This window comes from Hyaena hyaena, unplaced genomic scaffold (genome assembly GCF_003009895.1).
Source record: "Hyaena hyaena isolate Hyena2069 unplaced genomic scaffold, ASM300989v1 scaffold_589, whole genome shotgun sequence".
Classification (NCBI taxonomy): domain Eukaryota; kingdom Metazoa; phylum Chordata; class Mammalia; order Carnivora; family Hyaenidae; genus Hyaena; species Hyaena hyaena.
In genome coordinates this window covers 170,949-189,298 of record NW_024081220.1, presented here as the reverse complement: position 1 = coordinate 189,298, position 18,350 = coordinate 170,949, and the positions used below count along the sequence as shown (strand labels likewise).

Here is an 18,350-nt window from a genome sequence, read left to right as displayed (position 1 = left end):
GGCAGGCTCTCAGCTTCTCAGGATGGGGAGGGATCACTGAGAGCTGGGGGGTTACAGAGATTTGGAATTAATGGAGCCTTTGAAGGATAGGCAAGCAGGATGGAGGAGGGCAAAGGGTATTTTAAAGCATAGCCAAGTGTACCCATGGCATGTTCTGGGGACAGTGCACAGCCCATCTCAGTGGAGTGCACGGGTCCTGTCGGGAAAGTAATTAAGATACTTACTGAGCAACATTCATTCTTGCTGATAAGGGGTTCTAGGTCATTATTTCGTTTTAATAAAAAGAATGCTGAGGAAGAATGGAAATAGACCAGAATGACTTAGAGGCTACTTCATAGCTTTAAAAATATTACTTATATGTCTTATAAAATTATCTAAAAAAAAACTTATCAGGAATGTTAAGCCCCAGAACAGGCTGGTGGGCCTGTCTCCTTTTGGCCCAGAGAACACTTTGTCAGTGTTCGAACGGGCAGGTGCTTCTCCCTACACAGAGCTACCCAATCTCTTTCCATCTCTGAGCCTCAGTTTCCCCATCTATAACAGTAAAGATAGTAAGTCTGGCTTTGGAAGGTTTTTCCCCCTCCCAGCTCCCTACCCAATTTTTTCCTCCTTCCTTCATTATCTGTCCCCCACCCCTCGCCCCTTTTATGTTCCTTTTCTCTCAAAATCATTTCTTTTCTTTCTCACTTAGCACAATTCACCATGGGCAAAGCATTCATTCATTCATTCATTCATTCATTCATTTATTCTTTCATTCTGAGACATCTGGGAGCTGGCTCCATGCTTGAACTATAGAGATTTCAGAAGAAGTCGGAGGTCTATCCTTGTCCCCCAAAACTTACAGTCTCCCTGGGAATACAGGGTTCAGACACAAGACAATTTGAGGGTACCAGTGAAGGGAGGGCCAGCAGATCAACCAGCAGTCACTGCCATGGGCGCGCAGAGCCAGTAGGGCAAAGCAAGCCTGGAGCAGGGGTAGGCTCCTGAAACATTCCAAGTCTCAGTTTACTCATTTACTAAATGGGGGGATATTGGCGATGCTAATCTCATGAGATTGTTGTAAGCAGTGAATGAAAGAACACCTGGAGAGAGCTCAGCATGGGACCTGGCAGGTACTAAGTGCTTAGTGAATGATGGCTGGTACCATCAGCCTCGCTATTAATAGGGCTCCATCAGGAGACAAACCCCTTCTGGGCAAAGGCCTAGGAACCCATGTGACCCCCAGGGGTCACATGTATAAACAGCATGGGGCTTCTCAGGCCTTTTTTACTGTGGTTTCTCTGGGCTCTCTGCATCCAGGGTGGCCCTTCAGCCCAGAGCATGGGAGGCTCCTCAGGGTTTGGGTGGAGCCCTGCACTCACATGATGGGAAACACGAACACCAAAAGGCTCATCCAAGTTCTCAGCTAAGCTGCGTCCTTTGCACTGAGGCATGGATTTCCAGGGAGGAGAAGGTGAGGCAGCCAATAGTCCCTGGAACTGTGTTGGGCAGGTACTGGTCACACCAGGCTCCTGGGTGTGGGAAGGGCAGGGTGACTCATGAAAGTTTTATATCTGAGGGCCCCCAAACGCATGCACCTGGCCTGTGGGATGGTGGCCTAGGTGTTCAGAGCCCATCTACACTCCCTAGTGACAACTTCTTAGCGTTGTTAGCTTGAGCACAGCAAGACTCCGCCCATGTGGTGACCGGTGTTCATAGCAGTTGGCGTTCCTGAGCACTTACCATGAGCAGGTGCTGTTTCTACATGCTTTTTAATCCTCAGAGCAGCCCTAGGAAGTAGGCATTGTTATCTTCTTTCCATTTACAGAGGAGGAAACAGAGACATGGGGAGAAGTTCAAGCACGCAGTTGGTACATGTTGGGGCTGGGATTTGAACTCTCAGAGTTCTGAGCTCTTTCTCCTGCGACTCCAGAAGCTGTTGGCCATCTGGTGGAGCCCACACTATCCCTCTTTCTGTCCTTTGAAGAGCCCAGCCACACCTGGCAGCCAGGGAGGGGTTCCCAGCAGAGGTGGAGGTAGGTGGTGTGGCGGAGAGGCCATCTTGGCTCTGCCAGTCACTAGCTGGTGGCAGTTCGGCAAGCTCTTATCATCCCTGGGTATTGGTGTCCTCAGCTCTGAGGTGGGGATGACAAGCCTGGGCTCACAGGGCAACATGGGGGTGAAGTGAGGCTTCATGTACCCAGAAGGCTGCCGGCGCTCAGCTCACGGCCATTCTCTAGATGGGAAGGTGAAACATGTCCCCAGAAGAGTAAGTGGGACCCCAAACTGCAAGGCAGACTGGAAGGCCGGTCCCACAGGGTTCTACCTGCCTGCTGGCTCAGCTCCCAGCCCCCACTCCCAGGCTTCACTTGCTTGGCAGATGGGATGTTCTAGAAAAATACACCCCACCCCTCGACACCAGTGCAGACAGCTCCTGCAGCAGGAGCTCTGAGGGTCAGACTGTGTCTCCAGGGAGGTCTGTGAGCTCCACCTCTGCCCCCAGGCAGCCAGCAAGAAAGGCTTCTCTGCTTTTCAGCCAGGGTGTGGGAAGACATACTTCCCTATACATGGGAAGTGTGACCGCGGACAGGTGCTCAGTAGGCTGACCTCTAGGTGTTTTGGCTGATAGTGGGGCTATACAACCAGCCATGTTTCCTGGTGAGGGAGGGAGTGGGGGTCTCACCCCAAGGCTCTGCTCTGTTTGGGGTGCCCAACTCTCCCATTTTGCATGGGACCGAGGGCTTTCCAGAGATATGAGGTTTTTAGCACTAAATCGAGAACAGTCCTGTGGAAGTTGGGGTCATTGGTCACTATTGCCATATTTCCTGGGCCATTCTAGAACCTTCTGTGTCCCCTTGGTGATGAGGTCTTTGTTTCCTGCAACAGCCAGGCTTGCTTTTCTAGCACCCAGGGGCCAACCCAGAGGCCTCTTCTGTTCCCCTGGGCCCATAAAAGGAGATAATGCTGGAGAAAGTCAAGATCATGGCTGTGTGTTCCCACACCTCCTAAGGTGGAGGCTGAGGCCTGGGCCGGGATGACAGGCCCCTTTGAAGAACTGACGGATACTTGGTCTTCCCGGCAACACAGGGTGAGGGAGATGTCTCGACGTGGCCACCAGTTCAACGGAGCTCCCATTTTATGAGGCCGGGAAATGTTCGCGGGAAGCTAAATAACAGGGTAATGAGGGGTTCTTCTAGAAAGTGGTATTAACTTTAATGAGGACAAAACCCTTTGTAAAGGCCAACGCCCACTGGGGCAGAGATATAAACATGGGGTGAAGAGCTGCTTCTCTGCATTGGGGGGCGCCTGGCCTTGAAGACCTATCGCTTGTGTCTGGGCTGCCGAGACCATGGCTTCCAAGTGCCTGAAGGCCAGCTTCTCTTCGGGGTCTCTCAAGGGCCCAGGAGGGGTTGGTGGAGGCTCCACTCTCGTGTCCACAATGTACTCCAGCAGCTCTTGCAGGCTCCCGAGCCTCTCGCCTGGGACCCGGAGTTTCTCTGCGTGCTCGGTGGGGCTGGGCCGGAGTGGCTGCAGGACGGCCAGCTGCCTGCCCGCTCTCTGCCTCCCGTACGGGGGCTATGCCACCAGCTACAGCATGGGTGGGGGCTGGTTCGGGGAAGGTGTCCTCAGCGGCAGCGAGAAGGAGACCATGCAGTTCCTGAACGACCGCCTGGCCAGCTACCTGGAGAAGGTGCGCCAGCTGGAGCGGGACAATGCCAGCCTGGAGAGCCGCATCCGGGAGTGGTGTGAGCAGCAGGTGCCCTACCTGTGCCCCGACTACCAGTCCTACTTCCGGACCATCGAGGAGCTCCAGAAGAAGGTGAGGGGTTCAGAGTGGCTTTGGCTGCCCAGGAGTCTGATGTCACCAGCACTGGCTGGGAAGCCAGAACAGCTGTGGTGGGAGCCCTGCTCCCATGGGGAACTTGAGAGAGGTCACAGGGCATGTTCCCCTCTGTGGCCTCATTTGCTCCTCCCGGTCATCTGATGAGAGAGGTATCACTAGCCCATTTTACAGAAGACAACACTGAAGCTCTGGCTGGTTAAGTGACTTATTCGAGGTGGTCCAGATAGCAGTTGGTGGAGCCAGAGGTTGAACACAGGCTCTATGGACTGACTGTGTAACCTTTGCTAGCATGGCCTTCCTCTATGAGTTTTAATTTCTTCTCCTCTTCCTCCTTCTCTTCCTCCTCCTCCTCTTCCTCCTCCTCCTTCTAAGGTGAGGGGATCGGACTTGATTTGTTTGGCACAGATCAAGTTTTCTATAAAGAACTCAGGGAAGAAAGGGCCTATCAGACGTTTCCTTCTTGCCCAGCCCACATCCCCTGAAAGTCCCAGCTGCCTCTTGGAAGGGACCATTTGTGACGAAGGAATCACAGAGTATGCCGTTGTTCCTGACCCGCCCTGAGCCCCCAGTGGCTTGGAGACAGGAAGACGAGAGGCAGCCTTTCCCTGTCCACCTGTCCACACCAGGTTACAGGTCTCAGAGGCGCCGCAGTGCGAGAGGCTGCAGAGGCCTCCTCCTCTGCTCCCTACGGCATGCTTGTAATACACCTTCATGGAGCCTCAGAGGCCAGGAGTCCCGGGATGGCCCGAGGTGGCCCTTGCCAGCTTTGGGGAACTCCAGCCAACAGAATGTCCTTCCTTGCACTGATGTCATGTCTTTATTGCCCCAGACCCTGTGCACCAAGGCCGAGAACGCCAGGCTCGTGGTGCAGATCGACAACGCCAAGCTGGCTGCAGACGACTTCAGAACCAAGTGAGTGTCCTGCTCGCTCCTTGGTTGGGGGCTGGTAGAAGTGGACATGGGTGATGCCAGGACTCAGGGTTTTGGCTGCACTAAAGTCACTGAGGCATGAAGATGGGACACACAGAACCAGGCCGGCCTGGGGTGGGGTCTGACTTGGGCATAAAAAGGAGAGGTAGCTTCAGGCGCCCTGCTATGTGTCTGCCAGGTACGAGACAGAGGTGTCCATGCGGCAGCTGGTGGAGTCAGACATGAATGGCCTGCGCAGGATCCTGGATGATCTGACCCTGTGCAAGGCCGACCTGGAGGCCCAAGTGGAGTCCCTGAAGGAGGAGCTGCTGTGTCTCAAGAAGAACCATGAGGAGGTGAGCACAGGGGAGGAGGTGAGCTGGTGAGCATGGGAAGGAAGGTAAACATGGGGAACAGGTGAGAACATGGGGAGCAGGTGAGAGCATGGGGAGCAGGAGAGAGCATGGGGAGCAGGAGAGAGCATGGGGAGCAGGAGAGAGCATGGGGAGCAGGGGAGAGCATGGGGAGCAGGAGAGAGCATGAGGAGCAGGTGAGAGCATGGGGAGCAGGTGAGAGCATGGGGAGCAGGTGAGAGCATGGGGAGCAGGTAGGCACATGGAGGAGGGTGAGTGCAGCAGCCAGCTGGGAAAGCCAGAGCTGACCCTGATCTGTGCCATAGGAAGTGAACTCACTTCGCTGCCAGCTTGGTGACCGGCTTAATGTCGAGGTGGACGCTGCCCCGCCTGTCGACCTAAACCGTGTTCTGGATGAGATGAGGTGCCAGTATGAGACCCTGGTAGAGAATAACCGCCGTGATGCTGAAGAGTGGTTCAACACCCAGGTACGTGCCTAGAAAGTCAGTACAACAGAGCCACAAGGTGGGTCAAACAAGCCGCAAGGTGGCTCTGAATCAAGAAGCTGAGTTTGAGCCCCAGATCTGTTTTGACCTCACTATGCACGTTGGGCAGGTTGCTGTCCTCTTGGCAGTTATGTCCTCAGGGATGAAAAGAATGGGTTGGACTGGTGTTCTGGAAGGTCCTTCTTGGCTCATAATTCAATGTGGCCTCTATAGACCTCTGCAGCTGAGTCCCCAGTGTTCCTGACCGGGTCCTGTGTGTGTATGTTTCAGACCGAGGAGCTGAACCAGCAGGTGGTGTCCAGCTCGGAGCAGCTGCAGTCCTGCCAGGCGGAGGTCATCGAGCTGAGACGCACGGTCAACGCCCTGGAGATCGAGCTGCAGGCCCAGCACAGCATGGTGAGCCCGGGGGCTTGAGCAAGGCTGCTGGGGGACCAAACCTGGCAGCACATGAGCCCCCTGGGCCTCCATGCTTGGACCACACAGGCAGGCTCCAGGCGTTCAAGTTCTTAAGCATCAGGGACTTCCTGTGTAGCGGGAATGAGGTCCCAGCCCCCATTCACAAGTGTCCCAGTGGGAAAAGACAGGAGACCTGTAGCAACCAACATGTCCTGTAGCGGCTCTTGTAGATTCATTCTGAGTACTTATCAGTTACTCAGAGATGTCATTAATGGGGGAGATACTCTCTAGATCGGGCAGGCTACGGGGGCCACCTGACTATTTCAAATGAGATGCCCAACTGTGGTTCGTCCTGGCTCAAAGTGATTCTCTGAGCTTCTGTCCTTGGATTCTGAGGCCTCACTGAGACCCAGCTGGATTAAGTGCATCTCCTCTGCTCCTTCTCGGACCTCTCACCTTCGCCTTCCCTACCCAATCCTCGCCCTTGCAGAGAGATGCTTTGGAATCCACCCTGGCGGAGACCGAGGCGCGCTACAGCTCCCAGCTGGCCCAGATGCAGTGCATGATCAGCAACGTGGAGGCCCAGCTCGCTGAGATCCGGGCTGACCTGGAGCGGCAGAACCAGGAGTACCAGGTGCTGCTGGACGTGCGGGCCCGGCTGGAGTGCGAGATCAACACGTACCGGGGCCTGCTGGAGAGCGAGGATGGCAAGTGAGTGTCGCCACACGCTCCCCAGTCTTCCAAATGCGGTCGACAAAGCTCTGGGCAGGCAGCATGGTGCCTGGGGACAGCCCGGTATTTGGAGTCAGGAGCCCTGGGCTTTTAGTTCTGGTCTTACTACAAATTCATCACGTGACCCTGGCAAGTCCTTTTGCTCTCTGGGCCTCTGTTTCCCCATTGATAAAACAGGGAGGTGGGATTAGGTGATTTTTAAGGTGCTCTGAGTTATTGAAAACAGCAACTGGGAAATCACAGTAATCTGCACTTTTTCTTCCTCTTAGGCTGCCCTGTAACCCGTGTGCCCCTGATCACTCGCCTTCCAAGCCATGCCTCCCCTGTCTTCCGGCGGTCTCCTGCGGTCCCGGCGCTGTCCGCACCACCTGCAGCCCCCGCCCCATCTGTGTGCCCTGCCCGGCGGGCCGGTTCTGAGAGTGACTGGCCGTGGTCTCCAGGGCTTAACTTGGCCTCTTTTCAACCCTAATCCTAAAGCCCACCCCCCACCCCCCCTTGTGCGGAGCCCAGGGCCCTGGGGCCTGGCCCTGAGAGGGCTCCCTGCAAATACACACCTCAAAGGCTCTCCTAGCCTGTCACTAAGGCTGGTCACCCCTGAAAGCCTCAGCTCCTCATCATTTCAATGGGTGCCAGCCCATCTCTGTCCTCAGGCTGCCTCCTGGGTCAGGTTTTTCTTCTGGGCACTCTTCTAGTGGGTTCTGAAATGCAGTAGAGGTCTTATGTGGGCAGAATAATAAAGTGCATTTGCTTTGGCTCTCGATGCCTGACTGGCACCATGCTGGTATTGCTGTTTTGTGTCACTCCTGGGTGAAGATGGCTGACTCCTAGGTAGACGAATAGGGATGTTTGACCATGTATGACCCTGGGGATGACAGGGTCCCTGTGACCCTCTTTGGGGGGGGGGGTATGTGCGTACAGCGGGGTTTTTGCTCAGCTGCTCTGCTTTCCTGATGAAGACGCTTCTCCAAGGTTCTGATGTGGTGGCCCGTGTTACCAGCCCTCTCCTACTACTCTTCTTAGTCTACTTGGGAGACTACATCCCAGAGGAGGGTGGATAAAGCCAAGACCAGGGCTGTGTGAAGGATCTAGGTAGCTTTTCATTTCTTGCCTGGGGTTCTCATAAGAGCAACAATATGGAAATCCCACATCCAGGGGACTTTTGTTTCTTTCTTCCATGGCAGAACTTTCCCACAGCCCCTCAGTCCAGCAAGCACCCTAAAAACCCATACCCCATCAAAAGCAGGAGATGGGAGAGTGAGCCTGCCATTGTGCCTTCCAGCCACAGTTTAGAGATTCTTGTCCATGAGAGATTCATCATGTGCTGTGTGCCTTTGGGACCCGCAGTACCTTTGAGCATTTCCGCACGGCTGTGGGCTCTCCCAGCGTCTTGGCCCAAAGGCTCTCGTTTATGTCCAGACTGTTCTCCTCCTCAAACAGACCAGGCAGATACCAAGCTCCATGGATCCCATGGGAAATGGAGATGAAGGTAGAACTTTCTCAGGCAGAAAGGAAGGCGGTATCTCCAGAGAAGAGCCCTGCACTCTTCATGAGATGCCAAGAGCACCACTATGAAACGTTAGTGATGTTGAGAGAGTTGCAACAACACTAGGGGTGGAGAACTGATTGGGGAAAGACACTGACCAAGGTGGGCCTGAGACCCCCGCCCCTTAAGGGGGCCTGGTATAATTCACCCTGATTCAACTTTAGAGTTGTCCCCTTTCTTTTAAAAAAAAAAATGTCTGAGAGAGAGAGAGACAGAGAGTGGGCAGGGGAGAGGCAGAGAGAGAGGGAGACACAGAATCTAAAGCAGGCTCCAGGCTCTGAGCTGTCAGCACAGAGCCCGACACGGAGCTCAAACTCACAAACTGTGAGATCACGACCTGAGCTGAAGTCAGATGCTAAGCAACTGAGCCACCCAGGTGCCTGAGCCACCCAGGTGCCCTTAGAGTCATCCCCTTTCTAACCCCTGTAAAGGAGGGCCTGGGGCTTTGGTGTCTCCCAGCACCTGACCGCTAGCACCTGCATCAACTCCGCGTTGGCCTTCTTGGAACACTTGGCTACTTTGTTGAGTCTCAGCCTCCTGAAGAGGCTGATGGTCTCACAATCATTCAGTTTACTCAGCAAACCTTTGCTGGCTGCCTCCCTGGGCCAGACAGTGTGTCAGGTGCCAAGAGCAGAACTGACCCTCGTCAGTGGGAGACCTTGGGATGGGAAAGGAGGGGCACCTACTCCCTGCCTCAGTGGTAGGAGGAGGCCCGATGAAGGGGCCTTGGCGTTATGATGATGAAGACGGGCTCCAAACATGAAATCAGACCGACCTGGGGTTCAAATCCTGACCCCACCACTTATTGCCTATGGGAGTGTTAGCATGGGGTGGCCCCTTGCTGAGACCGTTTCCTCATCAATAAAACAGAGGCCATGACACTGTACGATATATAAGGTCTGTCCTGCTTCGCTGAGCATATGCTGGGCCTTGGAAAACGGCTCATGGTGTTGACTATCTATTCTAGCTGGAGGCCCGGATCGCTCTGAGGGCGGGCATCTACATTTTCCCAGCCCGGAGTTTCATTTCTGAGCTTTCCTTCCAAGCAGCCACGCCTAGCAGCCAAGGTGGAGAGGCAGTTCCATGACTTAATATTTTTTCTGACTCGGGGGAAAGTCGGGTGTAGGGCAGCCACAGTCAGTAAGCAATGCATGGGTGCTCCCTTGAGCGCACAGGCTCCAGGTAACTCTGTTAGGAAGACACATTTCCTCTTTAGGACATTCCTTGTGGTACGAACCCCTTCCAAACCCATCTTAATTCCCCTCTAAGATGGAGAGAACCAGACCCTGTGTAGTCCTGCCACTTATTATTATTTACTTATTACTTATTATTATTTACTTCAGCTTTGAATATAATGCTATTGCCATTAGGTCGGAGATTCTCAATCTTGGCCGCACATTGGAATGACCTGGGGGGTATACGGATGCATGGTTGGTCTGGGATATGGCCTGATGTTGGGGTATTAGAACGCTCTCCCAGTGATTCCAGGGTGCAGCCGAGGTTGAGGGTAAGGCAGCTGGGAGTTCCGGGAACGCAGGGCAGCTCTGACGTCACCCTGAGCGGTAGGCGACTCCTGAACTGTACTTTTGGACTATTCCTCAGCTCTGGTTTTTTTCTCTCTTTTAATTTCAAACATCTGTACTGAATTTTAAATTTCAGTTACCATAGTTTTAATTTCAAAGAGTTAGGTTTTTGTTGTTCTCTGTTCCTCTTTCATAACATTGTTTCAAGACTGCTGTTCTCATCCCCGAGGTTATTAAAAAGCATACACGCATGTACGCATGTATTAATAGATTGTCTTAAATTCTGCCTTGTTTCAGGTTCCCACAATGTCCTCTTCACCAATTTGTTTGTTGGCTTGTTGTATCTCTGTTTGCGATGCTAGAAACTTCTCTCAAATGTCTGGTGATCCTTCTGCTTATATTTGAAGAGATGACACTAAAAAGTTAATGGAAAGTGCTGTGCATATAGGCGGGTTGGCAAGCTGGCTTTTTTTTTTTTTTTTTAGTTTATTTATTTGAGAGAGAGAGAGAGGAGAGAGGGAGAGAGAGAGAGAGAGAGAATCCCAAGCTGTCTCCACACAGTCAGCACAGAGCCCAATGTGAGGCTCGAACCCATGAACCGTGAGATCATGACCTGAGCCAAAACTGAGAGTTGGATGCCCAACCAACGGAGCCACCCAGGCACCTCCAGGAATTGCGTTTCTAACATGTTCCTGAGCAATGCTGGTGCTGCTGGTCTGGAGGCCACATGTTGAGAATCCCTGGTATACTTTATTACAATAATAATTATTTTACAGGTTTTTTTTGGGGGGTGAGGATTAAGTAGGCAAATTAATGCCAAGCACCCAGCACAGTGCCTGGTACTTGTATAGATTCAATAAATGCTGGTTATGATTTTGAAGACGGGTCCAATGCGTCTCGTTCTGTTGGGTTGGTACTGTCGTCATACCTCCTCCCATCTGATTCTGTTCTCTAAATAGTTCATCCAGACAAAGGAACTAGAATTGACGGCTGGTGCAGGAATTCAAACTGAGAGATGATTTAATCGAACCCTTTCAATTTGCATGAGGAAATCGAAACCCAGAGAGGTAAAGCAATTTTCCCAAGGTCACACAGCAAATTAGAAGGTATCTTTTTTTTTTTTTAATTCTCAAGAATTCTTCCTTTTATTTGAAGACCTGTTAAAACAACATGGTCAGCCTTGTTTCTTGCTCTCCTCCTTTAGACCAAAGCCGTTCTTGCCTATTTATACGTGTGTATTGCAGCCAGGTCACCAGCCCTATGTAGCACCTCTATCTTGACTTCTCTTAAGCAACAGATTTCAGGGAACAGGGCTGCATGGCATTTTCCCTTCTCTGCCCTTTCGGCATAGAGATATATGAAAGGAAAAGACAAATGCTTACACCCAAGTATTATATTGGGAAGATTAATGAATAAATAGTGGCCATATAACACCCATGGATTAAAACGTGAAGTGTGTGAGCCTACAGGTACTGCATGTGGGACAGAAAAGTGCTGAGCTTGCACGTTGCTTTCTCACGCAATGCCCAAGGCTTCTCTACCTGGAGACGCCTGCTCCAGTCCCTTGGCTCAGCTCGCGCCAGGGCTGCAGGGCACTACTTCTCAGCGGGGCGGATTCACTCTGCCTCCGTCTCTGAGGTCCCGCAGGAGCCCTGTGATGCAGAAAGTGAAAAGAGAGCCTATTCCAGCCTGTCCACCCCTGTCCTTTCCACAGACGGTCAGTGAACTCTCCACTTCTCTGGGGGCAGTGATGAATGAAGGGCGGGTCCAGAGATGGTCAAGATAGAGTGTCTGCCCCATGGGGGGAGAACGTGATACTGATCTCCTCTCCCGAGAGTGGCATCCTCACGTCTCAGCATCATCCGGCTGAAAAGATGCCCCTGATTCTTAGGCTTCCTGCCTTGTCTTGAGTTCGTTCTCTTCTCCCTGATATCACTACCCCCCTGGGTAGGGAGATGATGTAGGTTTAGGAGCCTCTGATCGTCTGTCTCCCAGCTCCTTGGATTTATAGCACTGGCAGTATCGGTGAAGCTTCTGGAACCCACACATTTCCTCCTTAAGGGGCAGGCCTCTTCCCCCAGGGAATGCTCTCATTAAAAGGAAGAGTGGCTGCTCCACGGGACTGCGGCCTTTCTCAGGGCCGGAGCCAGTGGGGGCGCAGTGGCCGCTGGCGGCATGGGGACCAGGTGCTGTGGGGTCCTGGCAGCCCCGCCCTGGTAATGAGGGGCCAGGCACAGAGCCGGTCCTTTGAAGATGTGTCCTGAAGCTCTCCCCTGGCGATCAATGACAGGAGCCCAGAGTCCTGCTTTGGCCAAATGATTGGCTTGGCCTCTTTTATGGGGAAAGGAACTCCTCATTGGAAACCAAATTATAAATTAATTAGCAGCTTCCTCTGGGGCTGTGTATAAACATCAACACCACCCCACGGCGACTTTCTAGCACGAGTCCCCTCATTCCGGGGGTATAAAAAGGCCCGAGTGGGATGGAGTCTGTAGACCCTGGCAATCCAGGTAGCTGTGGCTGTGAAGGGGCCTCTCTGACATGACATCCAGCTGCTCACCCATTTCCATCAAGAGCTGCCCACGGCCCCCCTCTGTCTGCTCCAGCAGCATGAGCTGCCGGCCTGAGCTGTGCCTGGGTTACGTCTGCCAGCCCGTGACATGTGTGCCTTCTGTCTGCATGCCGACCACCTACCGGCCAGCCAGCTGCCTCTCCAAGACCTACCTATCCACCTCCTGCTGGCCCGGCAGCTGCCGGCCGGCCAGCGGTATCTCCAGCTCCGTGGGCAACTGCAGCTGGTACTGCGAAGGGACCTTCAACGGCAACGAGAAGGAGACCATGCAGTTCTTGAATGACCGCCTGGCCAACTACCTGGAGAAGGTGCGCCAGCTGGAGCGGGAGAACGCGGAGCTGGAGAGCAAGATCCAAGAGGCCTGCCAGTCTGCGGTGCCCACCATGTGTCCTGACTACCAGTCTTATTTCAGGACCATTGAGGAGCTCCAGCAGAAGGTGAGGGCACGCAGTGAACTGACTCACCGGGAAGGCAACCAGAAGGGCTGGCCTTCCAGATTTGAATCTCATTAGTTTATTAAGCCTCAATCAGGGGAAGAGACTTCCCTAAGGCATACGATTGTCTCATAATTGGAATGTTCAGCTAGAGTCCTTATCATGGAAAGAGATCTGGGATCTAGAATCAGTTCTACCACTGTATGGCTTTGGGAGGGGCCTTTCCCTTCCCCAGGCCTCAGTGTCCCCATCAATAAACTGGTCACAGTAATGGTTCTCACCTGAGGGGTCTGTCAAGAGGATTCCATGAGCTGCTGCAGGTGAAGTGTTTAACACAGCCTCTGGCGCATGGTGAGTTTCCAGTACATGGTAGCGTTTGTTAGGATCTGCCTGTCCCAGGAATGACTTCAGACTTGACAGCATTCTCTCCTTCCACATTGTTCACTGCAACCAAAGTGGGGTGTTTGGATTTATGAAGACCTAGGCACTTAAAAATTAAATCCCACGTTCTCCAGGGACTAGCAGTTCACCAAATATTCCCCAGAGTTCCAGGAAAGAGGGGCTCCTGCAGGAATGGCCACCAGGCTGCCGAGCCCCATCGGCTACTGGCTTCTCCTTTGGGCTCTTTTTCCTTCTCCTTCTCCTGAACGAACCCCCTCTTGTGCCTTGGCCCCCAGGTTCTGTGCACCAAGGCAGAGAACGCCAGGATGGTCGTGCATATTGATAATGCCAAGCTGGCTGCGGATGACTTTAGGACGAAGTGAGTCTGGCCCAGGGATGGTGGGGGCGCCCCCTGTTCCCCGCACCTCTTTGGGGCAGCTCTCCATTAGTTTCAGGGAGGGCTGGAAAGGCGCCAGCAGCTCCGGGTCTTCCCTGAGTGCTGCAGTCAGTTTCAGCCCTCATTTGCTGACCGCGTCCCTGGGCAGGTACGAGACGGAGCTGGCCATGCGGCAGCTGGTGGAGGCCGACACCAACGGCCTGCGCAGGATCCTGGACGAGCTGACCCTGTGCAAGGCTGACCTGGAGACCCAGGTGGAGTCCCTGAAGGAGGAGCTGCTGTGTCTCAGGAAGAACCATGAGGAGGTGAGCCCTAAAGTCAAGCTGACGCGGCCCCCAGCGTGGGAAGCATGTGAGGGTTTTGGGTCGGATGGACTTGGGGTGAAATTCCCAGGCTTGCCGTGTGCTGCTTCTGTGACTTGCCCACTTCACTGAGCCTTTCTGAGCCTCCTTTTCTGTAACACAGAGCAGCGCTATGACACGGGGCTGCTGTAAGCATTCAGTGAGGTCATGGGTATGAAACGCCTGTCGCTCGGTCCCCCGCTCAGACTGCGAGCCACCGCCACCGTCTCTTCTGTGTTTCCTGGTCTCGGGTGACTGCCAGATGCTTGTGGTGACTGCATGTGTTTTTTTCACGAGAGCCACTTTCTGGTGGCAGAGTGGTGTCTGAGGGGCAGAGAGCGGTTGTGCTCCGGAACCCACATAGAATGGCCGGTTCTGCTCTGGAAGGCTCTGCCGCTGCGGCCGACCTCCATCTCTTTCAAGGGAGAGTCAGCTGCCGCGCTTTTCTTTATTTCCTCATCCTGCCCTTCTTCCTTGCTCCTGTTTGCATATAATATACAAAATCCACACCTCAATCCTTTATTTTCTGACTTTCTCCTCATCTCCAGCAGGTCTGTGGAGGGAGATTTCTCCACCCTGGGCACCTGGGTGCTGCAAAGGTCACAGAGCTCTGGTGCGCCCCCCCCTCCCCAGCCCCTTCTCTGACTTGGCTCTCGACCTCTTGAGCTGGGATTTGAAAGAGCAAGTGCCTCTGAATCCTGGCTGGGTTTCCTTGGGCTTAAATGCGAAGGAACAATCAGTCACCACTACTCACTGGGTGCCCTAAGGTACCTGACTCATCCTACTTAAATCAGAGAATTGGGAACTGCACCAAGAGACCGCTAATGAGGCATTATCACCCACTCCGGCAGCCTCCCAGACAACTTTCTCTTTGGCAGCCAAGCCCGGAGAGGTGCCTGCCCTCACTCAGGCCTTGAACGAAGCACAGCCGGGCTCCTGCTGTCCTCCCTCCCAGACGAACATAGGCTGGGATGGTGGCTGGGAAAACAGGGGCGTGGGTTTCCCATTTTAGCCCAAGGAGGACAGATACACCCTGGGGTTGCTCTTGGCTTCTGCCAGAGTGACAGGAAGTGTGCTGGAGCGTTCCTGCCATTATGGGGGCATCTGGCCGGAGCCGGACGACCACAGGGCTGCTGCACGGATGGCAATCCTCCAAGGGCCCCTCTAACACGGACATCTTAGCATCTTTCGTTCCATCATTCTGTGTCTCCCTGGGGTGGTGAGTGGGGTCATGTGACCTCACCTTCGTGCCTTTTCAGGAAGTCAGTGCCCTGCGGTGCCAGCTGGGGGACCGCCTTAACATTGAGGTAGACGCTGCACCACCCGTGGACCTGAACAGGATGCTGGAAGATATGCGGTGTCAGTATGAGACTGTGGTGGAGACCAACCTCAGGGACGTGGAGGAATGGTTCAACATGCAGGTGGGCCTCTCACAGGTGGGCCGGGTCTCCCTAGGGTCCCTGAGAAGGCACCCCTGCCCGACTCTCGTCTTGCCCCTTGCAGATGGAGGAGCTCAACCAGCAGGTGGCCACGAGCTCTGAGCAGCTTCAGAGCTACCAGTCGGACATCATCGATCTGAGACGAACGGTCAACACGCTGGAGATCGAGCTGCAGGCCCAGCACAGCCTGGTGGGTGCTGCTGGGTGGTCTCTGAATCCCAGGTTAGGGTTAGGATTAGGGTTAGGGTTAGGGTTAGGGTTAGGTGCGGGCATCCAGGTGGGGGGAGGAGGCTCAGATTCCGCCATCAGGGATGCTTGCCCAGCTTACCTCTCCTAGCTTGAGGTTCCTCTTGAGCCCCAGCACAAAGTACAGCCAGGGCTGAAGACCACAGATCTAGATGATGCTGAAAAGGGAGGAGTCTGCTGAAGCTCAGGTCCAAAGTCTGAAGCCAGACTGAGGCTGAAGAAGGAATAAGGGATTTAGGGTCACATGGATCTGGGTTCAAATTCTAGTCTGCTACCTACTAGCTGCTTAAGCTTGAACAAGTCACTCAACCTTTCTGAGCTTCAGTTTCCACTGTGACTTAGGTAGGGAGTGGGTCATTTCTATCCCCAAAGACAGACTTGGCTCTTTTTTGGTTCTTTCTGAACCAGGAGAATATGTCTGCTCCTCAGCTATTTTGTCTTTCCTTTTGCCTTAGAGGGACTCTCTGGAAAACACCCTGGCGGAGACCGAGGCACGTTACAGCTCCCAGCTGGCCCAGATGCAGTGCATGATCAGCAACGTGGAGTCCCAGCTCGCTGACATCCGCTGTGACCTGGAGCGGCAGAACCAGGAATACAAGGTGCTGCTGGACGTCAAGGCCCGGCTGGAGTGTGAGATCAATACGTACCGGGGCCTGCTGGAGAGCGAGGACTGCAAGTGAGTGGGCCCCACTGAGGCTGCGCACATGGGTGCAAGGTTTGGAGGCGGCTATAGGAAGCAGTTGGGCTTACCCACGAGATAGAGCCCTGTTGTGATTAAGAAGCAATTAGGAAGCTGGTATGAGCCAAAGAAAGGCAGGCAGGTTTCATGCTGCCATCCCAAACCTGGCCCACTGGAGGCCACTGTGCTCCTTCCCAAGTCAACAAACTCCTTCAAGGGCTTCCCATGTACCGGGTACCACTGGGGATGTGGAGACAGATGATGACAAGGCATCCACAAAGAGAGAGAGGGAGACACAGAACCTGAAGCAGGCTTCAAGCTCTGAGCATTCAGCACAGAGCCCGGTGCAGCGTTCAAACCCATGAATGTGAGATCATGACCTGAGCTGAAGTCGGATGCTCAACTGACTGAGCCACCCAGGCACTCCCTGTAGGTGGTTTCTTATTCTGCATTCAGCTTTGCTTCTCTGTCATTCAGTCTCAGCCTCTGCAGCAAGAGCTGCGAAGTCAAATGCTTTTCATGGAGCAGGGTGCTAACGCACGTGTGTGTCGTGGGTCACGGTGGGACTCTGGGGAACCAGAGAGCGATGTGTAGTCCAGTGAGGAAGCCACCCCCGAAGAGGGCCGTTTCTACAGTGTGAGGGGCATATACAGTATTGTTGGGTCTTTTGATTGTTCAAGAGAAGCTGGGAATCTGGATGTCTTTTAAATGTTCATTTCTTCTGATTTTTAAACATTTTCAACAAATTAAAAGAGAATACAGTTCTGGCCAAACAAAACATATTTCAGGCTGGAGGTGATCTCTGCACTGCCTGTCTAGTTTCTCGGCTATTTGGCTCCCGTCTACTATCCAGGCTGTTGTTTCTGGTTTTGAGCCCACACCTGTCAGTCTCTGAGATCATCCTTTCTCCTTTAGCCATGTATTCCTTCTGTTTTAATTCCTGAGTTCATCTTATTCAACACATTCCTATTGAGTGCCTGCTTCAGGCCAGGCATGTGGGGTGTGCTTTCATACACGGCTGTTGACCTCACTGTTTAAGGGGGAGACAGACTACATAACAGGACAATCACACATCACTCTGGGAAGAGGCACATGGCACCTTTTGGGGATTTGACGAGGAGAGATCATAAAGGGCTTCAAGGAGGATGTGACAGTTGAGTTGAAGGAAGCTGCTCTCCATCTTGGCCTAAATGGGAGCCACCAAACATTTTCGGCAGGCAGCAGCACGCTTCTATTTGTGTCTGTAGAAGATCGCTCTGGCCACGAAGCTGACGGTGGTTAGGAGGGGCAGGGGTGGGGCTGCGGAGGCCAGTTAGGAGGTCACACAGGCAAAGATGACAAAGGCAGGTAGGAAGCCACATGGAGAAGGTGAGCAGTGGTTGAGTTTTCGAGGCATCTGGGGGGCAGAACCACCGCACTTGTTGCTGACTTGGGCTTTTCTCTCCCCCCACCCCATGTGCCTGTCTTCCGCAGGTTGCCCTGTAACCCATGCTCCATTCCCTCCTGTCCTCCTTGTGCGCCTGCCCCCAGCGTGCCCCGCACAGTCTGCGTGCCCCGCACCGTCTGCGTGCCTTGCGTGCCCTGTCCTCAGGTCCGCTACTGAAAGCCTCTCAGTGTCGGTGGATCCTGGGCAGACCGGAGCTGGGAGGCTGGAGCCTCCTCAGGCGGCGTCTGACTCTCCAGTTCGGTGGCCAGCAAGGGAGCCCTCCAGCTGGGAGGTGGGCTATGTGCTACACGCTCTGATCATCAGGGGGCGCCCCGGGCCCCCGCGGCTTGGGAAACTGCCTCTCACTTCCACGACCAGATTGCTGTCCCAGCTGATGTTTCTGGTTGTCTATGCTGCTTCAGGAGCATGTGCTCCTAGTAAACTGGCAAATAAAGCCTCAAACACATCTTTCTCTATTTGTCGCTTTGTGGCTGTATCCGCCAGCCAGTTCTACTCAGTTGGGTTCAAGGGGCAAGTGGCCAAATTCTGTATTTATTTTTGGGCCCCGTCTGTTTCCACAGAGGCTTGGGAGACATTCACTAGAAAGGCCTGCATGCCATAAGCTAGTTAAAGCTAGTTAAAGCTAGTTA

General features: G+C 53.6%; 2 protein-coding genes across 2 annotated transcripts; both read left to right on the top strand.

Annotated features, from left to right (window-relative positions):
• Positions 1 to 2,872: 2,872 nt before the first annotated feature.
• KRT35 (keratin 35) lies at positions 2,873 to 7,479 on the top strand. The gene is made up of 7 exons (XM_039256829.1): positions 2,873 to 3,799; positions 4,653 to 4,735; positions 4,932 to 5,088; positions 5,412 to 5,573; positions 5,862 to 5,987; positions 6,478 to 6,698; positions 6,989 to 7,479. Exons 1-7 carry the CDS (start codon positions 3,329 to 3,331, stop codon positions 7,134 to 7,136), a joined length of 1,368 nt encoding a protein of 455 aa, XP_039112760.1. The 5' UTR covers positions 2,873 to 3,328; the 3' UTR covers positions 7,137 to 7,479.
• A 4,847-nt stretch (positions 7,480 to 12,326) lies between these two features.
• Positions 12,327 to 17,877, top strand: KRT32 (keratin 32). The gene is made up of 7 exons (XM_039256774.1): positions 12,327 to 12,794; positions 13,469 to 13,551; positions 13,718 to 13,874; positions 15,170 to 15,331; positions 15,414 to 15,539; positions 16,051 to 16,271; positions 17,748 to 17,877. Exons 1-7 carry the CDS (start codon positions 12,327 to 12,329, stop codon positions 17,875 to 17,877), a joined length of 1,347 nt encoding a protein of 448 aa, XP_039112705.1.
• The last annotated feature ends 473 nt before the right edge of the window (positions 17,878 to 18,350 follow it).

Bases quoted from the DNA above. Each gene is read 5' to 3' on its own strand.
- KRT35 (XM_039256829.1), top strand. From the start codon at position 3,329: ATGGCTTCCAAGTGCCTGAAGGCCAGCTTCTCTTCGGGGTCTCTCAAG. The intron at 4,736-4,931 runs GTGAGTGTCCTG...TGTGTCTGCCAG, and splicing joins GCAGACGACTTCAGAACCAA to GTACGAGACAGAGGTGTCCA. The intron at 5,988-6,477 runs GTGAGCCCGGGG...TCGCCCTTGCAG, and splicing joins TGCAGGCCCAGCACAGCATG to AGAGATGCTTTGGAATCCAC.
- KRT32 (XM_039256774.1), top strand. From the start codon at position 12,327: ATGACATCCAGCTGCTCACCCATTTCCATCAAGAGCTGCCCACGGCCC. The intron at 13,875-15,169 runs GTGAGCCCTAAA...GTGCCTTTTCAG, and splicing joins TCAGGAAGAACCATGAGGAG to GAAGTCAGTGCCCTGCGGTG. The intron at 15,332-15,413 runs GTGGGCCTCTCA...TGCCCCTTGCAG, and splicing joins AGGAATGGTTCAACATGCAG to ATGGAGGAGCTCAACCAGCA.